This window comes from Pollicipes pollicipes, unplaced genomic scaffold, assembly GCF_011947565.3.
Source record: "Pollicipes pollicipes isolate AB1234 unplaced genomic scaffold, Ppol_2.1 Scaffold_4295;HRSCAF=5057_pilon_pilon_pilon, whole genome shotgun sequence".
NCBI lineage: Eukaryota > Metazoa > Arthropoda > Thecostraca > Pollicipedomorpha > Pollicipedidae > Pollicipes > Pollicipes pollicipes.
In genome coordinates this window covers 4,990,931-5,017,932 of record NW_023596461.1, presented here as the reverse complement: position 1 = coordinate 5,017,932, position 27,002 = coordinate 4,990,931, and the positions used below count along the sequence as shown (strand labels likewise).

The following is a 27,002-nucleotide window of genomic DNA, read 5'->3' as shown; positions in this document are numbered from 1 at the left end:
AAGGGTCTTGAGCAAGTACAAGATTCAAGGGGCCCTCTCCAGTCGTGACCTGGATGAGAAGTTTGACCTGATCGTGGAAGCCAATGACCAGCTGCTGGAAAAAATTGTGAGCAATGTTTTGCGTGATTTGCATAGGTTATATGCTGACCAGTTTCCATGCAGGCTTATGTCTGTCTCGCTCTCCTTTCACCGGATTCGCGATGTTTGATTGAGTTTGCTGCCGTACCACTGTGTGATGTCCGTCTCTGGCCCTGCCCCATCTCTCTAATACATCCAGTGAACGCGGACCCACTCGCCAGCTCTCCTGTAAACATTGAGCACATGTCGGCGTGTAGCGCGACACCTACCATCCGCACGGCCTACCGCCCGCCGGGCCCGACGTCCGCCGCCAGTAGCGGCAGCGGCAGCGGCCGCTCGGGCCCCCGCGCTTACGCGCCGTCGCGTACTTTGCAGAACGGTGACCTGGACGAGGCGGCCGGCATGAAGAAACGGCTGGATCCGGTGGTGCAGACGGTCAGCGCCAGCACCGACGGTCCGATTAGCGGCCGCTGGAACGTCACCACTAACCGGGTCAGTGCGGCGCCAGCCGGCTCAGTCGGCGACACGGCTGACACGTCCAGCATTGACCTGTCGTTGTCTGGCGTGCCCTCTTGCACTGCGCCCGGTCTGATGCTGCCGGACGGTACTGTTTCTTGTGACACTTACCTTGTCTGGCGTACTGACACCTGGTTACTGTGTTCTTACGCCGCTGCCGCTTGCGACACGTTCTCGTTAGTCAAACGCGCGCCTTCAGTTTGGTCTGCCGCATCTTATCCTGCGTCTTCCTTGCTTATCGCATTATCGCCTGCCATCCACTCCCCCATTCGTCTTCTTAGCCTCCGTCACTCTCGCCCCGCCCATCGTACGCCTGACGGGCCCTGTGTCGCGGCAGACGGTGGCGCGGTCGCCCTCGCTTTCGTTACTTTCGCCCCGCCCCATCGTACGCCTGACGGGCCGTGTCGCGGCAGGCGGTGGCGCGGTCGCCCTCGCTCTCATTACTTTCGCCTCGCCCCATCGTACGCCTGACGGGCCCTGTGTCGCGGCAGACGGTGGCGCGGTCGCCCTCGCAAACAATCCGCCTCATGACGGCGAACAACATCGAGCGGCCGCAGCTGAGCTTCAAGCAGCGCGTCGACAACACGACCGCGGCGTTCGTGCCGATCATCACGGATAAGCCACATGCGCTGCGGCCGCTGGCCGTGCTGCTCGAGACGGACGACCAGGGCTTGGAGAGGTGAGACGAGCGGCTGGAGGGTGAGACGAGTGCCTGGAGAGGTGAGACGAGGGGTTGGAGAGGTGAGACGAGGGGCTGGAGAGCTGAGACGAGGGCCTGGAGAGGTGAGACAAGGGGCTGGAGAGGTGAGACGGGGAGCTGGAGAGGTGAGACGAGGGGCTGGAGAGGTGAGACGAGGGGCTGGAGAGGTGAGACGGGGGCTGGAGAGGTGAGACGAGGGGCTGGAGAGGTTGGAGAGGTGAGACAAGGGGCTGGAGAGGTGAGACGAGAGGGCCTGGAGAGGTGAGACAAGGGGCTGGAGAGGTGAGACGGGGAGCTGGAGAGGTGAGGACGAGGGGCTGGAGAGGTGAGACGAGGGGTTGGAGAGGGTGAGACGAGGGGCTGGAGAGGTGAGACAAGGGGCTGGAGAGGTGAGACGGGGGAGCTGGAGAGGTGAGACGAGGGGCTGGAGAGGTGAGACCTAAGGGCTGGAGGAGGTGAGACGAGGGCTGGAGAGGTGAGACGAGGGGCTGGAGAAGTGAGACTGGGAGCTGGAGAGGTGAGACAGGGAGCTGGAGAGTTGAGACGAGGGGCTGGAGAGGTGACACGAGGGCTGGAGAGGTGAGACGAGGGCCTGGAGAGGTGAGACAAGGGGCTGGAGAGGTGAGACGGGGAGCTGGAGAGGTGAGACAAGGGACTGTAGAGGTGAGATGGATGGGAAGGGGAGGGTGGAGGGCGGAGCGGGGAGACGAATTAGTACGGAAACGTGGAGCGAGAAGAGGTGAGATGAGGGGCCTGGAGAGATCATTATGTCATGTGGCGAAATTGACAGGACAGCACTGACTGCCACTGCTGAAGGTGCCTAGATGCTTCATGGCTGGTCCATCTTAACTTGACGCACATTTTGCTGCTGTGGTCCACGGGGCGCGGACAGATCTTATCACCTGGCGAACAGCAGACGCCTCCCTGCCCTGTCTCACACGCCACGACGCCTCCCCAGCTTCTCGCACCCGTACGAGTTCGAGCTGGAGCGTTTCCAGCCGCCGGAGTGGGCGCTGCGCCCCGCCTCTGAGCCGACGCCGCCGTCGCCGGCCGACCAGGCGCCCGTCACCATGGTGACGAGTCCGGCCGGCCTCGAGCAGCTGGTGAAGGAGCTCAGCAGGGAGAGCGAGGTCGCCGTCGACCTGGAGGTAGGACTCGCGGCCAGGGCGGGGCGGGGCGCCGACACTGCCGCCGTGACTTAACAGGGCGTGTGGCGCGCGCGGCAGCAGTATAGGGGTGGGGTGCCGTGCATGGGGCATGTTAGCCGGATGGTAGGAATGTTCAGGTTGTCTGTGCGTGCTTTCTGTCGCAATGCTTCGAAGCAGAACTGATGCGGAAGTGGCGTGTGACCGGAGCGTCTGTTCGGACTGCGAGCGTGAACTCAGTGCGTGAGATGAGAGACGACCTCGGCACGATTTAAGCCGAGGTCCAGCCATCAGCTTTCTTTGCCCCAAAGCTGAAGGAGTCACAGCTCATTCACTTGCTGTTGTCGCAGTTACCCCCGTACTCCCCCGTGGCCAGTGCGCTGTCCAAACGGCGCGGTGAGCCCTGTTGTAGGTGCCTTTGGCGGTGTTGTAGGTGGGCTGCCAGCGCCGTCGGGCCGCACTGACCGTTGCCGACTTTCGCAGCACCACAGCTACCGCAGCTACCTGGGCCTGACGTGCCTCATCCAGATTTCGACGCGCACGCGCGACTACATCGTGGACGCGCTCCAGCTCCGAGGACAGCTGCAGCCGCTCAACGAGGTGTTCGCCAATCCCAACATCGTCAAGGTCGGTCGGGCGTCGTGCCGTGGTTTTTGTCTGGCAGAGGTGCGGCAGAATTGCTTCCCAGTATCAGTTTGTTGGTTTTTCACTTCGCTTCCCCAAACTTCGCTTCGTTGTACAGCTTTTTTGCAGTTTTGCAGTTTTTGCAATCGCAGTTTTTGCAAATGCAGTTATTGCTTTTTTGCAGTTTTTTCAGTTGCAGTTTGCATTCTGAACATATGCATAATCAGTTCAACTGAGTGCGAGACTCGAAGATTTCGGTTGTGGGTTCCGGAGACATCACACTTATGAAATGAAATCATTCGAAATTATTGAATTATTATTTTAATGGTTATAAGATTATCCCATTTTTGACCGCCGGCGCGGCCGTGCAGGTGTTCCACGGCGCCGACTCGGACGTGGAGTGGCTGCAGCGCGACTGCGGTCTGTACCTGGTGCACCTGTTCGACACGCACCAGGCCTGCAAGGTGCTGGCCTTCCCGCGCCTCTCGCTCGCCTACCTGCTGCAGCACTTCTGCAACGTGACCGCCGACAAGCGGTTCCAGCTGGCCGACTGGCGGATCAGGTGAGGCGCTGCGGCGATGCTCGGCCGATTGGGTGGGACCGGTGACGTTGTGGGGGGGCCCACAACAGCGCGGGGAGGGGGAGGGGGTTCACTGCCTGTTGCTCCGCCTCTTACTCAAGATCGACCAATGAGGACCGAGCCGGGCGACGGTCATCGGAGCATCTAGGAACCTCAGGCTTATCGGCCGGTGGATGGGATTTTTGGAACAGTGAGGTGGGATGAAGGGTCGGTGCCCCAGTCACCCCGCAGGCAGCTGCACGCGAACGGCCGCGGCTGGCCGGCGTGCTCGGGGCCTGTTCAGCTGGTCAGCGGGCCCCGTAAGGCGGGCCGTCACCGTGCTGGTGAATGGTCATCAGAGGGGGGTCATCCTCACTGGTCTCCCGAGAGCCGCGGCAATCATCCACCTCCCCAGCTTTTACGTCCCGCTCCCTCTCGGCTGCGCCTGTGCTCGTACTCACTGCATGCAGATGCCGGACCTGGGCTCCGACAGCCTGGGTGGGGCTCAGCCATTTCTACTAATCCGCAGCGTTCCAAATTTCATCCAGTAGGGTATGCAGGATGTAGACATAAATTCATGCTACTAGAATCATGTCTCTTCGGCGGACCTCGCATGCAATTCGTTGGCACTAATCCGTTACCCTTTGACCCCGACTCGGACATCTGACCTACTCAGTTTATTTTTCAAGCCTGAGGCACATAGATGCTGGTTTGACAGCCGCCCGGTTCGATGCTGATTGGCCGATTTCGAGCAGGGGGAGGGATCATGGCATGAGACCAAAACGGGGGTTTTAAAGCATGAAAAATATCGACATCCTTGCCACCCAAGTGGCCGAATATTGGAACACTGCTAAGCCGAGGTGCTTTGCCACCTTCTGTGGCCTTCAGCCCGCTCAATTGAAGTTGTGTTTTACGGGAACGCGAGTCGCCGTGTTGTGCGCCATTTTATGGAGTGCCGGCGACTGTAGCGCCCATGTTGGCGCTCCGGGCTATGACGCTACCGGGATTTGAACCCGGGTCCCACGTGGGAGCCGGAGGTGCACATGACTCGTCGTCGTCTTCAACTCAACCGCGCACTTAGCTGCTGAGGCTATATGGTGTCGCTTGCCTCCCACCCGTGCAGGAAGAGCGGGCACCACGGTGAATCGAACCCCGTAGCTCCGGTCTCCCAGACGCGCAGTGATTAACGCAGACGCATTAACCACTACACTATCGGCACCACTATGCGCTAACAATTCGGGCAATACATCCATGCCTGAGATTGTTATTCGTTCGCAACTTGCGTCATATTTGTGCTTGTAATTCAAAGTAGTCCCTTCAAAACTACTTTGCTGTAAAGGGCAGCTTCATAGCTAGTCAGTTCCCACAAACGCTCTCCAAGTGAAGTTCGCAACAATAACCACCGGAGGCGATAGCCGCGTCTTGGGTCGCGCTGAACTTGCCCCACCCCGTCGCCAGGCCGCTGCCCGAGAACATGGTGCGCTACGCTCAGGAGGACACGCACTACCTGCTGTACATCTACGACCGCATGCGCAACCTCCTGCTGGAGAAGGGCAACGAGCAGAAGAACCTCATTCGGAGCGTGTACACCAACAGCACGCTCGTCTGTCTGAAGGTGGGGCCTGCGGACGGTGGTGCCGTGCTCTGCGCTGCACCAGGCTGTGGTGCTCGCCAGGACCGGGGTGTGCACCAGGTGGTGGGCGCCTTCGTGGAAAAGTGTACGGTTTGTTTAGAGTGACGTTTAGCCCTGAACCCACGTGTCTGGCATTGTTTTCGTCGTTTGAATTGCACTGCTCACTGCATGCCAATAGTCATTCGATAGTGCTCTATGAATTTGGTTGACTGGGAACCAAAGCAGTCTCTTGTTTAATCGACTGCCTCCTTCATAATGAAAATTGCTGACCCAATCCGTGCTGGAGGACTGAGCTCCCGTACTTTTTTGACACAGTATCTTCATCCCCCGTCTTCAGAAGTACCAGAAGCCGGTGGTGCGAGCCGACAGCCACGTGGAGATGTACCGGCGAAGCAAAAAGTCGTTCAGCAATAAACAGATGGCAGCACTGGCGCAGCTCTACAAGTGGCGCGACGAGACTGCCCGCATCGAGGACGAGAGCACGCAGTGAGTGCCGGGTGATCACCCCGATGGCGCACTACAGAAGAAGTGTGGCCTTGGCGCAGACCCCGAGCAGCACGCTGCGCCGCCGGCGGCGCACGCAACATGCGCGTCGTGACGTGCCGTGTGGTACTGTCACGCTGAAATGTTAACCGGATGTGATGTTGCATCCTCCGGGACCGGGACGGGACGGGACCATTGTGCATTTTCCTTTATGTCTTGTGATGTGCCATTACCGACCGTCCATGGACAATATTTAGACATTTTACCGGCGATGTCACCACGCAGCTGTCAAACTCCGCCTCGACCTTCACGTCCGTTATCTCTACTACGCGCGCCAGCATACCGCGCACTCGTGACCTCATCACTCTGACGTCACACGTGCCCGGCAGGTACGTGCTGCCGAACCACATGCTGCTGCAGATCTCTGAGCTGCTGCCGCGCGAGATGCAGGGTCTGCTGGCCTGCTGCAGCCCCGTGCCGCCGCTGCTGCGCCAGAACCTGGCCGCCGTGCATAAGATGGTGCTGACCGCGCGCAGTCTGCAGCATGTCATCGTACGTACCCGGCGCGGACCTGGTGCGGGCGGAAGACGAGGGCCGCGTCCACCCCACGTGGAGGGGTGGGGTGCAGCCGTTGTGAGCACCCGGGGCTGGTATGCGGCGTTGGGCGCCTAGCCCAGCGAGTGGAGGATTCTGTAGTGGGATTCCTCGGGAGAAAGCTGGTGTCGTCAGGAGCTGTGATCCTCCTGGAATGAAACCTTTTGGGATTACTCGTGGCCAGTTATTTAAGGGGCCCGATATAAACTCGCTCGGACGACATCTTTATGTCGGTTCTGCCCGTTGAGCATTCCCGTTTGCGAAATCAGTGTCTCCACGCAAAAGTACACCATGGAATGCTGCATATGTTGAATGTAAGAATCCTGAACTTTTCTCGGTATGTGGACTTCACATTAGCAACGCCGTGGAATAATACCACAGTCATCAACACAGGCTGGTAACGAGTGCGGTATTTAATTTTCCGGTTACAATTGGCGTCCGAGAATTAAACGGGAATAGTAACGGTCGTGTTTCCGTGGGTCCTAACACAGGCCACACACGTGACCTGGTGGGAGCGCCGGCTCGGTCACGTGACGCCCCTCTGGTCACAGGAGACGCGGGCGGACCCGGCCATCCTGGTGGAGGCGCCGGCCCGGTCACGTGACGAGTGCAACAGCGTGCTGCACAACCGGCACGACACCAGCCACCTGGCGGACGGCGACCGAGTCAACGTCCCCATGCTGCTGTGTCCGGGTATGCCCGCCGAGCTCACGGCTGTAGGCGCTGCGTTTTGGGTACAAGTGAACAACGTTCTACGGTTCGATCGCCCGTGTGAAGTAAATTAAATTGCGTGTGAAGTGATGTGGGCTGTGAGGATACGGTGCGATGAGTCCTCCGAGGCCCGGAGCTCGGCTGTCGATGCTCTGGGGTAGACGGGCTGCGCTGTGAGAGGAGACGGGGCCCCCGGGCCAGGCTCGGCCTTGCCTGTACAGTACTCGGTTGTCACCAGCGGAGGCCCTCGTGTGGCTCGCCCTGGGTCGCGGCCGGCGGCGCCGTCGTGCCCGCGTGTTTAGCGGCCTGACCGTGTCTTGTCGCCGAGCGTGCTCGCGCCAGGTTCGCAGGAACGTGGGTACCGAATCTGGCGAAAAGTTATTGGTTCCGTTTTAGAACATCGGCTAATTCTTAAGTCAGTCGCCGTCCCCCACCAGGTAGGTACGTCCGTGTCAATGCGCATGGTTGTGTGGGCGTCAGACACCGTGCCTCTGACATTGTGCGCGTCTGTGTCATAGGATGTCCTACTCCGTCAGCACATCTCCGTCCGCGCGTATGACCATGTGCCACGTAGGCCCGTCTTTCCTGTGGTCCGCCCGTCAGCTCACGTCCCCTTGAGCCGTGCCTGGTGACCCTGACCGCTCGCCCTGCCTTGACAGGGGCTGACGACAGCCTGGACACGTCGGCGGCGGAGGAGGTCCCGACGCCGTCAGCCAGGATCAAGGAGGCGCCGGATCTGGACGTGTTCGCGCCGGAGGTACGACGCTGAGAGGCGCGCCTGCAGCTGACGGTGCGGTGACGTTCGCTGCTCGTATGGGCGGTGGCCCTGAGACATAGGCGGCTTTGAAAACGCAGCAGTGGAGCTTTTCGCTGCGTGGTGATTTGTGTGGCTTTTGCACGAATGTAATTTAACTGTGTCGTGGATTTAAAGATGCCCGTGAGCCGTCAGTGAGCACCTGGACTGGTGTAACGCTCGTCTACACGCTTCCTCCTGAGCTGTTTGGTGTTTAATGCCATGTCGACATCTCGACCATGCCGTGTCCACGCATGCACTACTGTACGCTGCTGCTGAGGCGAGTCGTCTCAGCGCTGGTCACAGCTGAGATCTCGGACCCCGCCGCAGTCTTACAGAGCGCCATGCACAGCGTGACGGCAGAGTGCTGTGCCCGCCACACAGCGCTGACCCGCTCCTCTTCGGCAGCGGGCGGTGACGTCATCCGTGGGAGAGGATTGGATCAGCCCCTACCGCCGCTACCTGATGATGAAGGAGAGCATTGGTGACGAGAAGGTACGCCTTGGGGCCGGAGACGCCCCTCGCCCGCTCTCTGCTCTCCTCGGGCAGATCGTGCTCGGCTGATGGGCAGAGGGGAGGGGAACAAGCGGCGCATATGCGTTCCATGGCCGTGACCGAGCGAGATGGAAAGGTCTTATTTTTCGAAGCAGTTTTGGCGGCAGCTGTTTCCGTGACGAGTGAACGTGAGCTGCGCCGGCGCCATAAGTGACCCAGCCGCGCCGGTGCTCCGCCAGCCCGGCTGCGCTACTGAAGGACTGATGGTGCTGGATCGGTAGCGGTCCCTTCGGCCTTGCTTCGTGCTGGGCTGGCCCAGCTGAGGTACTCTCAAACCAGCCGAATTGTCCGCTGCTGGCCTGACATGACCCTCCGCGCTGTACCCCCCGGCTGTACCCGTGAGCGCAGCACCGGGACTGACCCGGCGACCGGCGTGATACCGGCCCGGCCACCCGTGCTGCTGTGGCGCGGCCACCCGCTCGCCGGCCGGCCCGCCTAACTCCGCCCCCGGCCGCTAGGTGGTGCGTCGGATGGCCGAGCTGACCGAGATGACGCCGGAGCGCGCGCCGCGGCCGGCGCCGCGGGCCTCACCGCCGCCGGCGCTCGAGGCCGTGCTACCCGGCCTGGCGGACCAGTCGTCGGTCAAGGTGGCCCTGGACCAGCCGGAGCCGAAGGCGCCGCAGACGCTGCGTGTCTCGGTGAGCTCCCCGCGCGGTGCGGGCTGCCGCGAGCCGATGGCCGGCCGAGCCCGCGGCCTGCTGTGGCGGACCGCCCTGACGGCTGGGCCAGGCTTCTGTCGGGCGTCAAAGTTGGTGCAGTGTGTCGAGTGGTGTGGAGTCTCGAACGTTGCCGTTGGTGTCCAGCTGGTGCGGGAAATGGAAGTTGGTGCTATCATCGTCCGCAGGCTGGCGGACCGAAACGTGGCACGAGTCGCTGGCTACCCCAGCTGCTGTCTTTGTGACCCGCCATTTTCCTTACCGGCTGCGTAGCTTCTCGACAACCAGATGAGGTTGTGTTCTCGACGAAGCGACAGATGTCGGTTTATGTCGTCTTAATCTCTCCCGTAAAACGCTCCAACTTTTCGCCCGAAAATGCGAATGACCTATGTTACGAGACCTGGCGTCTGCACATCCAGGAGTATTTACTTGATGACGTTATGGGTACGCCCGTGCGCGTGTGGTGTCGAAACTATGACCGCGAATGTGACGTGCGGATTTAGTTGAGCGCAAGTTGTGAATGTGACGCTATCGTGGAAGCCAAGCCCTTTCTCGCGACCGTTGTCTCTCGTCCGCCCTCGGACGTCTGCCGTACCGCGTCCGAAAGAGCACGTTGCCCCAGTCCGCTTCTCACCAACGCCCCACCCCCTCCCCAGCGGAAGGACACCATTCGGGAGGCGAAGAAGGGCCGCAAGGCGCACAAGCGGAAGCGGGACGCGGACGGCGCGGAGGTGGCGCCGCCCACCATCCCGTTGGCCGAGCCGGGCCCGCCGGCGGCGCAACGGCCGCGCCCCGCCGGCCAGTGGACCAAAGAGCCGGCGCCGCCGCCGCCAGACCCATTCGACTACTCGAGCGTAGACTACAGCACGTTCGGCCGTCCGGCCAGCACGGCGCGCGCCGACAAACGGGGTCGCGGCCGGGGCGGCGCGCGCGGCGGCGCGCGTGGCGGCAGCAGGGGGGTGAGTGGGTGGCCAGGCGCTCCGGCGGTGGGGCCCTGCTTTCAGACGGGGGATATAGGGTGCTGCTGAAAGCATGAAGTGTTTCTGTTCATCGATGACGGCTCTTTTTGGGGTAGTGAGATTTTGGGAAGGTGGATGGTGCTCCTGGGAGTATTTCTGGTTATCGACACAACTTCCTTGTGGGGCAATGATGTTCGTCGGACATTTCTGTTTGAGGTATTGAGATTATTCGGTAGATGCCTACCAGGTGTTTCTGCTGCTCTTACGCTGCTCTGCGACTATTCGACTTGTCGCACCACCTGTGGTGTGAATCTTCTATGACCCGTATGAGCTACCTCGTCTGCAGCGATATGGCCTCACTTGCGTGCACGATGTCAGCAAACAACGGCAGCGACTAAAATCCTTCTACGAGCAGTACTAGACATGTGCATCAGCATACTTCGTCTTGGGACAGATTAGGCGCTGTCGCGTTGTAAACAGATTGTCCAGCACCCGCAGTGGGCTGGCCGTCTAGCCTGCCCCACTTGACCCGGGTCGGCCCTTTAGCGCTGCCCCATTGTCGGACTCCGGGTCAGGATGCGGCGCCCGGACTGCAGCCTCGTTCTGCAGACCGTCACACTCCCCGCTTCCGCCCCGCAGAGACCAATCTCGCTTTTGCCCGCGTGATGACGCACGTGCAGTGGCCAAATGTGTGTAATTCGGGAGGACTGCCTGGCCATGCGCGGAGTGGGCTTGACCTTGACGCCGGTTATGCGTCCCAGCGTGCGCCAGCCGCGTGTTCGCGCCCGCTCTGACCGGTTGCCACCGTGTTGCAGAGACGCGGCAAGAAGCCGTGGCAGCAGGAGGGCGGTCGGCAGCAGACGTTTGGCGCCGGGCCGGGTCGGCGCGGCCGCTGACACCAGCCCAGCGCCTGCCCCTGCCCCTGCCCGACTGCCCGCGTCTGGTGTTAAGAGCGTTCGGGCGCCACGCCCGCCACAGTCTGGTGCATTGCTGTGTTCGCCGCTCGTGTACGCAAAAGAGAAACATGTCCACGTGAGAGCGAGAGCATGTTGTGTATTACGAGTGACAAGATGGATGAACGGCGACGCGGGCGGGGATGGCGAGGGGACGGTTGCGGGGCTGCCGTCACATCTGTCCACACTGCGCCACGATCACCGGTATCTTGGGCTTGTTGTTGGGCCCGGTTGGCACGTTCTCGATCTTGCGCATCACCAGCAGCCCGTCTATGACGCGGCCGAACACCACGTGCTTGCCGTCCAAGAAGTCGCACTTGGCACACGTGATGAAGAACTGACAGCCGTTGCTGTCACGGCCGCTGTTGGCCTGGAACGGAACGCGTCAGCCGGTCAGCGTTCCGCTCACGCCGGTGGGCAAGCGGTCGGCGCGCACACGCGTGTCCCACGCAGAAACGTCGTTGGCAACATCGAATCTGGCAACTTGTGAACTGGGTGTCGATCGGAGGACCAAAGCCATCATTCATAAAAATGTCAATTTCTGGCCCATTTTAATGACGATTAAAACTACTCTTCACTGCGTTTCCGAGATCCGACTGTGTCGGATTTCAATTAATACTCATTTAAGAACCTGACCTTGGCCTTCCAGTCAGGACCGGCATATCGGACCGCACGTTCTGTACGGCTTACCGACATGCTGTTAAGACAGATTTGCACTGCCGGTTGCACAGAGCACCCAGTTCACCAAAATGACCACCCATTATGGCACAAAAGTAGAGCCAACAATATGCCATCGAGAAACAACGGGATCATTACAGAGGCTAACAATTAACATGTGCCTTACCATGGAGAGCAGGCCTGGACCATCGTGCCGAAATTTGAAGCTCTCATCGGCGAAAGCCGAGCCTCCGTATATGCTGCAAACGCCTGTGCCGTCACCCTGGAAAGCATGACGGGGTCCATCGTAGGTGGGCCAGCACACGACTCGTTGGCGTTCATATAGCTTGTTTGACACACAAAATAAAATGATTGAAAACTCAAATGCCTCCGTACGATAATAATTACTGAACGCTGTCGTCAGATCACGGACAGGTACACAACATGAACTGAACGAAGGCCGAAGAAGCAACAAGCTTACCTTGATGAAGTCTCCTCCCTGTATCATAAAGTCTTTAATGACGCGATGGAAGTTGGCGTTCTTGTAGCCCATGGGGACGCCATCCCTGCGGTACTCGCCCGTGCAGAACTGCCGGAAGTTCTCCGCAGTCCGCGGACAGACGTCGGCGAACAACTCCACCAGCATCCGACCTATCTCCTGAAAAAACAGCAAACACGTTCAAGGGCGTGCAGACGCTGGGAAGAGCACGAATCACGTTGTGCAACTCCAACCTCGCAGTTTAAGGGTGCATCAAACGCCAATGGTCATGCAGAACAACACCCGGGTTATGAACAGTAACAGACTGCGAACAGTTACAGTTGTTAGTGAGCATGCAAGCAGCTGTACAAATTCATTTTCTGGTACTGTCATCACAAAAATTTAATCCAAAGCTTTTACATGCGTGGATTTCTGGGATCTGAGCTCAGGCCAATCAGCGCCTGTTATGCCAGTTCTGACCCGTTCATCTGATCACGCCATTCTAGGTTAATGGCAGAATTGGATAAAAAACTTATGAGCCGTAATGCTCGGCACGGTCCGTCCTGCCCTCCGCTGTCACGGATCGGAAGGTGGGTGCAACGGCTATCGGGACAGACAAGATTATACTTCGTCTTTCGCCTCGATATTTTTATAACACGAACTTAACGAATACTGCATGCTAGCAGTAGCTGCCAGTCATGATGTGAAGGCAAATCAATGTCCACATTACTTTGGCTCATGCAATGATCTAAGTTGGCCTTGAACAACTTTACAGGACTCCTTTTAGGCCAGCCTGACATACTAACCACATGCGACTACTGAAATCATGAAATGGAAATTGCAGAACACAAATTGGATTAAGACTATTTGAATTGTTGTTGTACCACACAGGGAGTGGAAACAGGCAGATGTGTGCAATGATTCCAGTCTGGGGCATGCTCCAGTAGCGATGATTAAACTGGAACTGCCTGGCAGACTTCATGTCTCTTTCCCAAAATTAAAATTGCTTGAAAATAATGGCTCTTCATGCACGCCTATGAAGATATCGCAGACCAATCCAAAATCGCCATAAGTATGATGCTGTTAACTTTCACAAATCTCACCAATGCACCCACATACAAACTCAACTCACATCCACACCAACACAGTGCAACTTACACTGACAGTGTAATTTTGGGGACAAAAGGAGGGCTTGATATTGCATTATCAAATACATGCAACCATAAAAATGTCACATACATGCAGTCAGCATTAAAGCCCAAAAATCACTAAACAGCACCAAAAAAACATTGAGAAAGAAGGCAAAGAACACAAAAATAAACAAAGTAGACCCATAAAAAACAGGGCAGTGCAGGACAAAACTGATCTCATCAGAAAACACCAAAACCTGCATTACCTCGAGGTTCAGGCAAAGAGATACAATGCTAATGACATTGCATGTTCTTTACATAATCCAATGCAGTGTATTAGTTATCATGAATGGACTAACCACCTAAATTCTGAACACAATACTCACAGTGTTGCCAACTTTTATATCAAAGAACACCACTGGATTATTAGGGTGCTTGAGCTGAGACTGGATCTGGTTCCAGGTTGGCATTTTTGCTGAAAAATGATAAATATGTGATTATAATCAAATCATGACATCACATCCTATTCTTGCTGTTAGTGTCAAGATAATGGCAGGTGGGGGATCTGCTCATACATGCTTGCTACACCTAAAATACACCTCATAAAATATTTAAAAAATAAATGTCACATGAGATAATATTTCAGGACAGCCAGACTTATTAGTCAACACACCACTCTTCCTGCCATGGTGAAATAAGGGGATACCACTTAAACACAGCAACTGAATGCATCATGAAACCCTAATGTTAAAAACAATAAAAGCAGGCCAATGGTGCCAGGTTGACATAAGAACTGCTAGCTCACCACAATAGGCACCACAAAAACACAAGATGCTGTTGTGAACTGAGTTTTATGCATTTTGCAGAATACACCTGCTTATATACCATATATAACTATTTTGGAGCACACAGCCATGATAATTACAACACATCGTCTCAGAATAAACAAGTCATGCACAGAATTCAATTGTGTTAAAACATTAAAAAACTGTCATGATTACAAAGCATAATACTGCACAGCCAATTTAATATGCTAACCTTTAGAATGGATCAATAATGATCACATGCTAACCAAGCTGTGTAAATGCAATGAATTGTTTCTACATTCTTACTGCCCTGTTGGACATGATCAGTATGTCACACATTTTCAGTTTGGCTGCACAGCACAAATTTGTGTTGCTTATCAAAATAATAATTTGAGTTAAATATATATATATATATATATATATATATGATTTATTATATATATATATATATGTTTATATATATATATATATATATATATATATATATATATATATATATATATATATATATATATATATATATATATGAACTGGTAATTGCTTCCAGTCAAACATACATACAGTCTTGCTGTGTGCTCTGACTATATAAGACAAATTTTGTGTTTGGCCACTAGGGTGGAAATAATATCAAGATAGAAGAAAACAGAGCCTTAGCCTCCCCAGGGCTGAGGGTGCTAGACTATCATTAGATTTAGGTTCAGGCTTCACTGGTACCTAATGTCTGGGTGAGGAGAGGGGGCAGTATGTCAAAGTTTTGCCCTGGCCCAACATTCTTGAGGCAAGATCTGCCAATTCTGTTGGTTTTAACACCACTTTCTTGACAGTTTAGCATAAGTTTCATTTACTCTTTGACTGGCTCTGTCTACACATTGCACGAATCTTCCTGTTTATCAGCTTTAAAGGAGCTGTTCTTTCCTGCCTGTCAGACCAAGACCTAGTCTCAATTAAACAAGTATGTCAAAACACATGGTCTAGGGGAAAGTTGCTGGACTCGTAATCCAGCGGCACTGGGTATGAGTCCCAGAGCCGGCGCATTGTTTGGCCCAACTGAAATGGAAAGGTCAGCTGGCAACCGGCCAGTGAGGGTCAACCCTGGCTGGGGTTGCAGCGTTGTGTGGTAGGTAAAACCCTCCACAGTCCTGTCTGGAGCAAGGGCGGAGGCAAAATTATCCATTGAATTGGACGGTATGACTAGGGTGGTGGGTTCGGGGTACATGCAACAAGCTACGCTTAGCAGGTACTATGAGCCCAGAATCATCCATACAAACCATTCAGAGCAAATTTAATAAAAAAACCCTGCAGATGATGTGAGATCAGCACTCAATAATCACTTGCATTCCATTCTAAGAGCATTGCAGCATAACTCAAGTGATGACAGCAGATAATTAATGGCTGAAGTTTGACATGGAAAATATGTAATTTAAGGCATATTTGCTTAGTCCTGTGCCAGAAACATAATATGAGTTTGAGAAAATGGGGCATGGCCTCAAATTAATTCACCCCACGACCTCACCATCTACACAAACATGAATTATCATCAGAAATCCAGACTTGCCGTACTCACCGGCTAATCCTTTTTTTGAACACAACTTCAAACGAAAATAAAAAGATCTCCGTGAAAAAGCACTGCGAGCAACAAGTAATAAATGCCAATGTCCGAGCCAACCTTTAACAAACACTGCACGAAATGTTCAATTCAACCTTACTCACGCACCTCTTTACACAGCAAAAAACCTGACAGAATCGTGTCCTTCACAATTAGCGCGGCAACGCCATTTATGAAGCCGCAATCAGCTGTTAACTTATGTTGGGAGCCAGTTGCTATGGAAACAGAAATGCCATACGTATAAACATTGTTGGCGCTTTGGAGACAAAATACTAAGCTGCTGGCAATTGTATTTACGCTTAGGACTCACGATCATCCTTTAGATGTAACAGGCGCTTGCGCGCTTGCTTCGCTGCGCTTTTAGAAAACGTAGAATGTTGAATTGTCTATCATTCGCAGCTTAAATTACGGTTGTAGGTGCCCTGGTTACCAATATATGGGTCAAAACCGAAATGGTCCAGGTGTAAACCTGTTACCAACATACTAGAATGTGTATGTTGTATATATACTGTATATGGCTGTTGAGCTGATGTGTGCCAAATGTTTCAGCACAATGTTGTGAGCAAGACCAGTTATAATTTTGTTTAAAAACACTGGAAAAATATATCAAGAGCCTCAAAACTTGTAAGGAAAATGGGTGGGCTGGACATCCAGCAGCTGCTGAAATTTGATATCAGCAGTGATCTACCTGAAGATAAGCTAGAGGAGTTGTACTCTGGCATAGATGCACTGAAAGAGAACATTTCAGGAGAGCTAGACAAAGATCAGCTTGCTCAGCTAGTTATTCTAGCTCAATGTGCCATGAGATGCAAGCAAGAACAGGTATTGTATAGTTCCGATTCTTGCCTTTTTATGGTCTTTATCAGGCATATAGTTGCATAACCTTCTGTACCAGTGTGGAGCCAGTTGTAAGTCTGCTGACCATGCAAAAGTATTTTTTTATGGAACATTGTGTGCCATTCTTGTCATGAATGTACTCGCCATGTGTTGCTGCCCGTTCTTGGACTGCTCCTTTTATTATAATGAGGTCAGCTGGCTGTGCAACCTGCAACTATTTCATATAGCACAATTCCTTTAGTCTTGCTCTTTCTGCTGACATGCTCATTGCAAAGAGACTTGCCAACTTGAGTAGAATGCAATCTATCTGCATTGAGTCCCCTATTGGGGATCCTGTATACTGTTTAACACACTTAGTCACAGGCTCAGCCTCTTACCAAAAAGTCAATTCTTCCCAGTCCAAGTCCAAAAGTCCACTCTTTTTTACTTGACACCCATGCTGACCATTTCAAAACCCAGAAATCTGTGGTGATGGGTTTTCCCTTCTACTTCACAGATGGTTTCATGCATGGGCTGAGTTTAAATTGCACTGACCCTTCTTTGGTCAAACTTACTCTGGCCATTCAAAGAACCTCTTAGTGATAGACTGACAGTTGTCTGATATATAATGTGACTGTTGCAACAACTAGCGATGCTTTAACACAAGATCTGCTAATGGATGTGTGATGACACCTTGGTATCAACTGATGATACCGATGATTCTCCAAGCCCATTGTGATATGTATGCTTGGCTGTCATAACATTTCCATTCTGGATCTTCAGCTGTCTGTGGCTGTCGAGGAGATCGAAAAACGTGCAGAAGCATCAGGAGAAAATGAAGAGCTTAAACAACGCAATTCAGAACTTCAGAAGCTGGTTAACAAGTACAAGAGCAAGGGTGCAGGTGGGTTGTTTTTTATCAGTTGGATGCTTTTTCCGTTGTCATGGAGCATGCGGCTATCATACATTTGCTTGAATTCCAGATTACTTATTATTACTGAGCCTTAGTGTCCTGGAATCTCGGCCCTACACGGAACTGGCATGTTTCATATTCAGTCATCGTGATGAGATGTTTGTCTCAGTTGCATGCGTTGGCAACCAGTGCTGGAAAACTCTTAAGGTATTACACCTGAACCATTGATGACGACGTCTGTTTGTATGTCTGGTATCGTGCTGCGTGCTACTGCGTATGGGTATATGGTGACTATGGCGTGAAATTTCCGTTCAGTGCTGGCGAATGGCTGGTATGGGTGTCCGGGTGGTGCCGGATGAATGGCTGGTGTGATTTTCCGGGTGGCGCCGGACGAATGGTTCGTGTGAGTGTCCGCATGGTGCTGTACGAATGGCTCGCGTGAGTGTCCGGGTGGTGCTGGACGAATATTCGTGTGAGTGTCCGGAGGGTGCCGGACGAATGGCTCGTGTGATTGCCTGAGTGATGCCGGACGAATGGCTCGTGTGAGTGTCTGGAGGGTGCCGTCCGCCGCAGACGCCCGGGGCGTGGAGCTCAGGACGGAGGTGGAGGAGCTACAGGCCGCCCGCAATCAGCTGAAGAAGGACCTCAAGACCAAACAGCGGCAGCTTGATGACGAGAAGCACGAAACGGACAAGGTGTGGACAGAACGGTGTTGTTGGCGCCGACGGTAGAGGAAGGCGACGATTTTTCTTTGTGCTGTGCAGGAGAATTCTCACTGTTTCAATGGAGTATGTGCTGGACAATGACACGGCGATGCGAATGTCGTTCCAGGACCCGAGTGGGAACGCCGGGGGGGCTTACCCTGGGGAATGGTCGACGTTCCCCTGCCAGAGGTCAATCGAATTGGGCATATGGACCGTGTTAAGTGTTGCGGGCGTCGTGATCTGTGCACGACAGTTGCCGTCCTATCACATGACAGCTGGAGACGGGGCACGCGTCGACGGCGGCGGCCATGTGACAGCGGTCACACTGCGGGCATGACGGTGCGTTTCAGCTGTCGGCGCGTGTGGAGGAGCTGGAGGTGGAGCGGCGCGAGCTGCGGCGCCAGGTGGAGCAGCTGAACGAGACCCTGGACGAGCTGCGTCGCGGATATGACTCCAGATCGGTAGGTGGGCACGCCAACGGTGGCGGGAGCCGGCCGGCTCGTGCTTGCTAGGAGCCGCGTCAGCGTCGCCGGTTTGCGGTTGAGAAGACGAGAAAACAACCGCGTTGGATGGCAGCGGCCGCATCTACCAGCTGCGAGTCAGGGACGCTGATAGTGTGGCGAAATACAGTATAAGTTCTATGAATGCTATTCATAGGTACAGGGCGTGAAATTCGTTGGAATATCCGTCAATATTTGTCTGTCAATCTGTTGGTTATCACGTGTTTGGTACCGATCTATCAAAAGAGCCGTTCGGTCGCTATCACCGGAGCCTGTATTGATGCTGTGTGATGGCTGTCAGGACCCTGAGGACGCTGGCGAGCACCAGTATGCGGAACTGATCCGGCAGAAGAACCAGTACATCAACGTGCTACTCGACGACGTCGAGGTCCGGTAGTGTTCTTTCCGCACGTTCAGGGGTCAATGGCATGTTCGTACAGACTGCCAAAGCGGCCTGCTAGCGGTGTGGAGGAGACTGAATCTGCTGTTTGTTAAACGCTTAAACGATAACAGAACAGCCTCGAGCTGGTGCGTAATCGCAGCTTACTTATTTCAATGTCGTATGTGCATGTTCATGAAAAAAACGAGGAGAGTGAAATCGAAAAAATCGACTTTTAAGTAGTGCATGTTGAACAGAGACAGACAACCATGTTGTCGTTCACAACACTCGCGTGGGTCCAAGCGACTGAGGTGCCTCCGGTCTCCCCACCGCCTCCAGGCGCACGAGAAGGACAAGTCGGAGATGAAAGCTCAGGTGGTCTCACTGCGCGACCAGCTATCGGAGGCCACGCGCCAGATCGAGGACATGACGGCCGAGTTCGAGGTCTTCAGGAAGCAGCCTCGGCCGGCGCCGCGCGGCGAACAAGGTGTGATATCACAGCCCGCAGTGCTACTCTGGACTGGTGGCTGGCGGCGTCTGACCGCGGCTGGACCAGTTCTGGACTGGCGGCTGGCGGCGTCTGACCGCGGCTGGACCAGTTCTGGACTGGCGGCTGGCGGCGTCTGGCCACGGCTGGACCAGCTCTGGACTGGCGGCTGGCGGCGTCTGGCCGCGGCTGGACCAGTTCTGGACTGACGGCTGACGGCGTCTGGCCGCGGCTGGACCAGCTCTGGACTGGCGGCTGGCGGCGTCTGCACACGGCCGGCTGGAACAGCTCTGGACCGGCCCGCACACTTAAGCGCTTCAGACAGCTATCACCAGTGTACAGAATCGCAGTGAAGCGTGCGTCTGATCATGGTGTGGGTGCTTCGACCTGACGAGGCGACGCTGGCACTGAGACAAAGTGCCGATCCGAAGGCCAGGAAGACCCTGACTAAAGGAGTCCATGAGATCGGATAAATCTCCTTTTCGTCATCCGGTGGTGCAACCCCCTCCCGTTTCCTCCCACCCCCTGTTCTCTAACGCTCGGCTCCCTCTGTCGTCTAACGCTCCCCTTGCTCTGTCCTGAAGTGCTCCCCTCTCTCTGTCGTCTAGCGCTCCCCTCCCTCTGTTCTGTAGGGTTGCCCGTGTTGTGGACTGTGAATGTTAGAGGCGATCGTTGCCTCGGTGCGGGCTTGCAGTGTCGTTCGCATGTGACGGGAGTTTGTCCGTCAAGTCGCCGGCTGATTCATGCGCCGTCCGTCAGATGGCAGTGGCGAGGCGGCTCGCACCATCCAACGTCTGGAGGCGCAGGTGGCCGAGCTGCAGGCGGTGAAGCTGCGTCGCGACCGTCAGTTTGACCAGCTGTCGGCCATCGTGGAGCAGCGCACTGAGGAGTTCAAGCGGCTCATCACGGGCCGCGACACCGAGATAGAGGGTCTGCAGGCCGAGCTGCGCCGCGCCAACGTCAGGGTAACGCCCCGCCAGCGTCCTCACTGTAGACTAGGCAGGACTTGTACGCCCACGTGTGCCCACAACCCATGCGTGTTTCTCGGCTTCCAGTCGCTGCGGCTTGTCAGCGAACTCCGCTCTTGCCAGTCAGCGTTTGTGAACGCTCGCCTCACTGGCATGCCCCTCGCCATCAGCCGGGCCCTCAGCCGTTGTATTCCGTGCTCCTCGCCATCAGCCGGGCGCTCAGCCGCTCTATCCCTTGCCCCTCGTCATCAGCTGGGCCCTCAGCCGTTGTATTCCCTGCTCCACGCCATCAGCCGGGCCCTCAATCGTTCTGCCCCGTGCTCCGCGCCATCAGCCGGGCCCTCAGACGTGTTGTCCGTGTCCATCGCCATCAGCCGGGCCCTCAGACGTGTCGTCCGTGCTCCTCGCCATCAGCCGGGCCCTCAGCCGTTTTATCCCGTGCTCCTCACCATCAGCCCGGTTCTCAGCCGTGTTTTCCGTGTCCCTCGCCATCAGCCGGGCCCTCAGCCGTATTGTCCGTGTCCCTCGCCATCAGCCCAGCCTGGGCTGTTCAGTCCCGTGCCCGGCACTGGCCCAGCTGACTCTCGGCTCGGCCGCCGCCAGCAGACGACACCAGACGTGGACTCGGACAAGCGGCGCATCGGCGAGCTGCAGCAGCAGTGCGAGCAGCAGCGGCGCCAGCTGGCGACGCAGCAGGCGGCGCTGCGCCGTGCCACAACCGACATGGAGACCACCACCCGGCTGCTGGAGCAGAGCCGCGAGCATGGCACCGCATCCAGGTGAGGCGGACCTGCTGGGTGGCGGGGCCGCGCCGCACCGGGTCAGCTGTGCGTCTGGCCGGTATCGCTCCACACCGACCGGTCGGTCAGTGGACACTTCCGCTCCGAGGTCAGTGTCAGTGGCCGGTGCCGCGTCAGACGTGACGTCTGTGGTACACCGCGTGGTACCAGCGGCTCTGTCGGTGTGCCGCGCCACATGAATCGAGATGTCGGTGTGCCGCGCCGCACCTGACCCGGCGTGCTCCGTGTCTGGGCCGGAGTGAGCTGGCGCCCAGCCGGCGCCCCTCTGACCAGCGACTCGTTTCCTGTGCTGAACAGCGGTGAGCCGGCACCGAGCTCGCTGCTGGCCGTGCGGGCCGACCTGGCGCGCGCCGAGGCTCAGGTGCGCCAGCTGACCACCCAGCTGGAGGCCACCGAGCAGCAGGCGGCCGACTACAACGATCAGGTGAGGCGTCGGCCGGCGGCGGCACGTCCTTACCGGCTGATTGCGCGCAGCACGCTCGCGGCGGCGCTGGGTCGTCCGATGTTCTGGAGCTCGGCGGTAGAGCGATAGGGGAGTGGGCGTGACGACGAGAATGCAGAAAGTGACCTGCGCCCGGGCCGATGTGCCCATGCATTACCCGACCCTGGCCGGCGTTCGCTGACCAAGCTGACGGTCAATTAATGCAATCGATATATCTGGTCGAATTGATCTGAGCCGAGGCACCCTGACCTGACGCGCCCTGATTCGATGCCTCCTGATCTGATCTGACCCCCGACCTGACCTGCGACCGGGCTACAAAACCCGGTGGAGGGCGAGGCGCGCCCGGCCTGTTCTTTGTCCATGATTGCATCGGTGTTATGATCTGGGATGGCAAAGCTGGCAGTGAAAGGGCGAGAGTCCATGGAGGACGGGCCCGGTCTTACCTGACCTGACCTGACCTGACCTGACATGACCTGTGCGCAGGTGACGGAGCTGACGGTGAAGCTGCGGGAGGTGATGGAGGGCGAGTTCGGACTGTCGGAGGCGGTGGCTGAAATCAAGGAGTGTCAGCGCCAGGTCGGCGTGCGCGACCGCCAGGTGGCCGAGCAGAACAGCTACATCAACCTGGTGCAGCGCCACCTCACGGAGCTGGTGGACGAGAACACGGGACTGAGGTGGGCCGCCACCCCCCGCGCCGCCGTGCCGCACCGTCCGCGCAGGCGGCGGCGGCAGCATTGCCACCAGGTGGTGTGTATGCGCGTGTGGCTCGAGCTGGTGTCCCCCCCCCCCTTGCCACTCCTGGCGCTGAGGACCGCGCAGGCAGTGACGGGTATGCGTCGGACCCCATACTTCACTTCCGTTCCAGCCAGCGGGAGTACGCACTGACGGGCGCAGATTGTGTTCCGTTGCGACCGGTGCTGACGGCCAGACGTGCTTGGTCAGGAGCCGCCTGGGCATGGAGCCGCACGAGGCCGCGGACCTGGTGGCCAATAACGCGGGCAAGGAGAAGCTCGTCCACGTGCTGGAAAGGGAGGTGGAGAAGCTCGAGGAGGAGAGGATAGCTCTAAAATTGGAGGTACATACCTGCGCGGCGAGGGAATCGACGTTGGTGATCAGGACTTGCGAGCAGTTTGGCTTGGGCTGCGGTTACTCATCAACCTGGAATATTTGTCTCGTGTACGTCTGTTTAACTACCGGAATGTGAATCAATCGCTTTTAAGACTGGTTAGATGACGGCAAAATCTTAAAGCCTGGTTAGTCTTGATACCTCTTGAAAACATCTGGAGCTCACGGTTGACAAAAACACATGAAGCCGTCTCACTTGCGATGCGCATTTCCGACATGAGGGCATCACCAGCCAGTCATCTGCAGCCTGCGACGTTTGCGGTGCTCCTCAACCGCGCTGTGCGCTGCCGCCGCTGCTCGTCCGGGCTCCTAAACTTGCCAGTGTTGGGCCCGCTGCCACTGGACGTGTCTGTCTCTGATGTACCTGGACTGTGCCTGTATTAGGCCCGCTGCCAGTGGACGTGCCTGCCTCTGACGTACCTGGACCGCGCCTGTATTACGCCCGCTGCCACTGGACGCGTCTGCCTCTGACGTACCTGAACCATGCCCGTGTTGGGCCCGCTGCCAGTGGACGCGTCTGCCTCTGACGTACCTGGACCGCGCCTGTATTAGGCCCGCTGCCACTGGACGTGTCTGCCTCTGACGTACCTGGACCGCGCCTCAGCCCTTCACGGCCGCCGCCTCCGCCGCCAGAACCGCAAGCTGAGCCGGCAGCTGATCTCGGGCGGCCAGGCCGGCCTCTCGCCGGACGAGATCCGCGACATCTGCCGGCAGCGCAAGGAGTTCTGGGAATACGTGCGCCGCCTGGGGCCAGGTCAGCCGGTGCCAGCATACTCGTCATCAACTTCGCCGTATCAACGGTCCTCAATATAAAGGGCGCCAGTGTCTGGATTGGGGCGGACTCGCTGCACCTCCCAGCGCCCCGTTCGAATGCTCTAAGGCGCGGGACGTTTTGCAAACTCGACCGCCTCATGCACCGTTTGTTGAGAACGTTGGCCGTCTCACACGGCCGTCGTGATCCGCTGCGTTGTTCGACTGGAGGTTCGGCCGAGCTCGTCGTGCGCTGCAATGGGCGAGCAACGCCTGACATTGTGCGTGATCACAGCTCCGGGTCCGTCACACCGGCTATGCCCTACCACCATGCGAAGTCGCCATACAGGGCCAAACCCTCTGTCAAACGCACCGCCGCTGCTGCCTCCCCTGCTGCTGCCCTCGGTGCCGCTGGTGACGGCGCGGGCGTGTTGCAGCGCGGCCGCCGGCCAGCCTGGAGCGCACGCCGTCGGCCGACGTGTTCGCTCGGCTGGCCGGGCTGGAGGCGGAGCTGACGGCGGCGCGCGAGCGGCTGGCAGAGGCCGAGCGGGCCGCCGCGCTCGCCCGGGCCGAGAACGACCAGCTGCGTACCGGCATGCGCGAGATTCTCGCCAGCATCCGCGAGCAGGACGGTAGGGCGTCACGCGCTGCGCCAGCGTGTGTTGCAGCGAACGTGCCGAGGAAAGAGCAGCTTCTGCAGCATTGGCGATATGTCTACCGAACGATAAGATGTCACTGCCGGGTGTCTCCTCTTTGTAGTGAGGGTCCTCAGTACAGGTGTGTCAGCGGGCCGGTGCGGTGGGCTAAAATCGTTGCGTTATGATAATGCCTTACTTCCTCCGCCTTGTGCCTCCTCGCCTTGAACCCTGCAGAATACTGCTTTCAAACATGTTTCGAATGGCTTGCGCGTACGCCGCCCTCTTTCGCAAGACTGATGATAAGATTGTGGCGGCGATGGTCAGTCCTGAAGATATGACCTGCCTGTGCCGCGGTCGGGCTCTGTCGCCGTGTGTCACTTGGGGCCGCGCCGGCAGCGGTGAGCGCCGTCAAGGTGGCGGCGCCCTCGCTGGAGGCACTCCTGCAGGCGATGGACACCCGCAGCCTGGTGGGCCAGTTCCACTCGGCGCTCGTGCCCTACTCGATGCTGCAGCAGCTGGAGGGCAAGAACGACGAACTGCGCAACCAGCTGCGCGCCGCCAGGTGATTTGGCGCGCTGCCTCGTTCCGACGCCGGCTCGGCGGGAGCCCGCTCAGTTCGGCTCCGGCCGTTTGGGGTGGGATGACGCCGCCCCGCGCTGAGCAGACCCGGATCGTACCGATGGGTGCGCTGTGCTTGGTGTAGTGGTCTGTCCTGTCCCGGTGAGCTCAGCTCTGCCCGCCTGCTGTCCCGCGCTGCTGTGCGTTGTGCCGGGTGTAGTGGCCTGTCCTGTCCCCCTTAGCTCAACTCTGCTCCGCCTGCTGCCCCATACTGCTATGCTCTGTGTCGGGTGCAGCGGCCTGCCCTGTCCCGGCTAGCTCAGCTCTCCCCCGCCTGCTGCTCCGTGCTGCTGTGTTAGACCGCAGAATCGTGACAACCGCCGGATCTCTGGCCGGTCTTTGCTCAAATTTTTGACTCTATTCTCGCCGTTGGACAATATGAAATGCATGTCGACGCGCGCAGCCGGCCTAGCCATGACGTCACAGTCTGCTGCACCCGTTATCATTACGGCGCGGCCGATTCACACCCGCCCCCGTGATCCAAGCCTGGGGCTGAGACATGACAGCGGCGGAGCCTGTGTCTGCCACGCTCTTAGCCGGAGCTCCGGTGCGCCCCCAGAGCCGAACTGCGCGGCGCCAGCGTGAGCTCGGTGCCGGCCGGCGGCGACGCGCCGGCGCTGGAGGCGCTGGCGGCGGGCCTGGTGCTGCCGCCGCACCTGGCCGCCTCCAGCAGCCGCGTCATCGGCCAGCTGACCGGCCAGCTGATTGTGGCGCTCAAGGTAGCCGAGGGCGTGTCGGCAGCGGCGACCGGCCGGACTGGCTGGTGATGTCCCGGGGGTCGGCTCAGCCGCCGTGCGGTGGGCCGGCCTGGATACGTGGCGGGATGACTGGGTCAAAAGTGTTTGGTGACTGGATGCTCGTTTAGCGTAGCTGCGTGGAAGACCGACGGCGCGTTCGGTCAAGCGCTGCTTACTCGTGTCGGTACACTCCCTCCTCCCCCTGCGCGGCCTGCCACCATGGCTGTGTTTAATTCAGGCTTCAAATGTGTATCAGATGCACCACAGTTGCTGTTTAGTCATGATAAGACTCGGAGCAGGGTTTTGTAGCTGTAAGCACTCTCCATCTGCCGCCTGTCTTCGCGGACGGTGGCCGGCTGCCAGCCTATTCTCGGCAGTGCCAGGCGGCAGCCGTGCCAGGCGCAGGCGGCGCTCCGGCCGATCAGCTGACCCCGCCTCTCACCAGCGCCGCCTTCCCGCCAGGCTCTGGACGACCACGGCCGGGACGGCCAACAGGCGCGCGCCGAGCTGGAGACGCTGCGGCAGAAGTTTGCCGTCTTTCGCCACCAGATGGGTCTGCTCTACCGACAGCGCGCCGAGGACGCCGACAAGTGGCAGGCCGAGCGGCGACAGCTCGAGCAGCAGCACGAGGAGGCCAGCTCGGAGAACCAGGTGCGGTTGGCGCGGGCACGCCGGCAGGTGACAGCGCGGTGGCCTTGACCCGGCCCGGGGCGGTGCGCTGACGCGGCGTCCACTCCCACCAGGTGCTGCGGGCGCAGCTGCAGCAGCTGGAGGCCGGCGCCTTGGCGCTGCAGGCGCCGGCGGACGAGCAGCGCACTCGAGTCGCCGAGGTGCACCGACAGATGGCGCTGCGCGTCAGCGAGCTGCTGCGCGCTGAGCGCCGGCTGCGGCTGCTGGCGTCGGAGCGGACCGAGCTGGCGGCGCGGCTGCACCGGGCCGAGCAGGAGCTGCAGCAGGCGCAGCTGGCCACCGCCGACCGCCTGGCCGCCCTGCGAGCCGACAAGGTGACGGCGGCCGGCCGGCCGGCGGCATCGGCCGGTCTGTCACCGGCTGGCTGTGGGGAGGCGGCCGGCGGGCCGGAGCAGTCATGATAAGACTAGATTCTGGGATCTGGCTGGCAGTCCGCACTAGGGTTGGCGGAAGAGGGTTAGGACGGTTGCATTGGCATCGCTCCGCTCGCGTGGGGTGCTGCGGTCCGCAGCAGCGCCGCGGCGGCGACGTGGAGGCGCGCGCTGTCTTCGTGTGAGGTGTGTTTGTGGGATCGATGAATGTCCAAAGACTGCCAGTGAACTTTCTGTCCCCTTTTTTCTTAGGCGAAGCTGGAATTCCAAATCTCTGTTCTACAACGTGAACTTGAGAAGAGTGCCCCCCTGTCAAAGATCACAGAGGTCAACAGCAAGGTGGACGAGGTGACAGCAAAATACGCTACGATGCTGTCAAATCAGGAGAAGCTGGTAAGTTTGAGTTGAAACTTGGTCTCAAGTAATGT

General features: G+C 57.6%; 3 protein-coding genes across 3 annotated transcripts in view; 2 read left to right on the top strand and 1 right to left on the bottom strand.

Moving 5' to 3' along the window:
* The window catches only part of LOC119096572 (exosome component 10), a 10,740-nt gene extending 313 nt beyond the window's left edge, over positions 1 to 10,427 (top strand). The window contains exons 2-17 of the mRNA XM_037219476.1: positions 4 to 106; positions 454 to 570; positions 1,086 to 1,273; positions 2,253 to 2,442; positions 2,923 to 3,066; positions 3,435 to 3,625; positions 5,081 to 5,237; positions 5,593 to 5,741; positions 6,128 to 6,290; positions 6,884 to 7,025; positions 7,703 to 7,800; positions 8,245 to 8,331; positions 8,850 to 8,884; positions 9,121 to 9,139; positions 9,704 to 9,778; positions 10,353 to 10,427. Coding sequence (XP_037075371.1) covers positions 4 to 106; positions 454 to 570; positions 1,086 to 1,273; positions 2,253 to 2,442; positions 2,923 to 3,066; positions 3,435 to 3,625; positions 5,081 to 5,237; positions 5,593 to 5,741; positions 6,128 to 6,290; positions 6,884 to 7,025; positions 7,703 to 7,800; positions 8,245 to 8,331; positions 8,850 to 8,884; positions 9,121 to 9,139; positions 9,704 to 9,778; positions 10,353 to 10,427 — 1,933 coding nt within the window. The remainder of the gene's footprint in view (positions 1 to 3; positions 107 to 453; positions 571 to 1,085; positions 1,274 to 2,252; positions 2,443 to 2,922; positions 3,067 to 3,434; positions 3,626 to 5,080; positions 5,238 to 5,592; positions 5,742 to 6,127; positions 6,291 to 6,883; positions 7,026 to 7,702; positions 7,801 to 8,244; positions 8,332 to 8,849; positions 8,885 to 9,120; positions 9,140 to 9,703; positions 9,779 to 10,352) is intronic.
* A 401-nt stretch (positions 10,428 to 10,828) lies between these two features.
* Positions 10,829 to 15,790, bottom strand: LOC119097099 (peptidyl-prolyl cis-trans isomerase H). Its single transcript, XM_037220143.1, has 5 exons — positions 15,595 to 15,790; positions 13,611 to 13,699; positions 12,098 to 12,274; positions 11,804 to 11,899; positions 10,829 to 11,329 (listed from the first exon to the last, which is right to left on the bottom strand). Exons 2-5 carry the CDS (start codon positions 13,692 to 13,694, stop codon positions 11,132 to 11,134), a joined length of 555 nt encoding a protein of 184 aa, XP_037076038.1. The 5' UTR covers positions 13,695 to 13,699; positions 15,595 to 15,790; the 3' UTR covers positions 10,829 to 11,131.
* A 111-nt stretch (positions 15,791 to 15,901) lies between these two features.
* On the top strand, positions 15,902 to 26,759 carry LOC119096568 (centrosomal protein of 290 kDa). The gene is made up of 18 exons (XM_037219472.1): positions 15,902 to 15,925; positions 16,186 to 16,458; positions 17,236 to 17,356; positions 17,939 to 18,060; positions 18,420 to 18,530; positions 18,871 to 18,957; positions 19,288 to 19,435; positions 20,195 to 20,400; positions 21,010 to 21,062; positions 21,273 to 21,291; positions 21,565 to 21,627; positions 22,129 to 22,319; positions 22,588 to 22,720; positions 23,404 to 23,524; positions 24,555 to 24,720; positions 25,336 to 25,357; positions 25,976 to 26,164; positions 26,715 to 26,759. The coding sequence occupies exons 2-18, from the start codon at positions 16,270 to 16,272 to the stop codon at positions 26,757 to 26,759; spliced, it is 1,986 nt and encodes a 661-aa protein (XP_037075367.1). The 5' UTR covers positions 15,902 to 15,925; positions 16,186 to 16,269.
* The last annotated feature ends 243 nt before the right edge of the window (positions 26,760 to 27,002 follow it).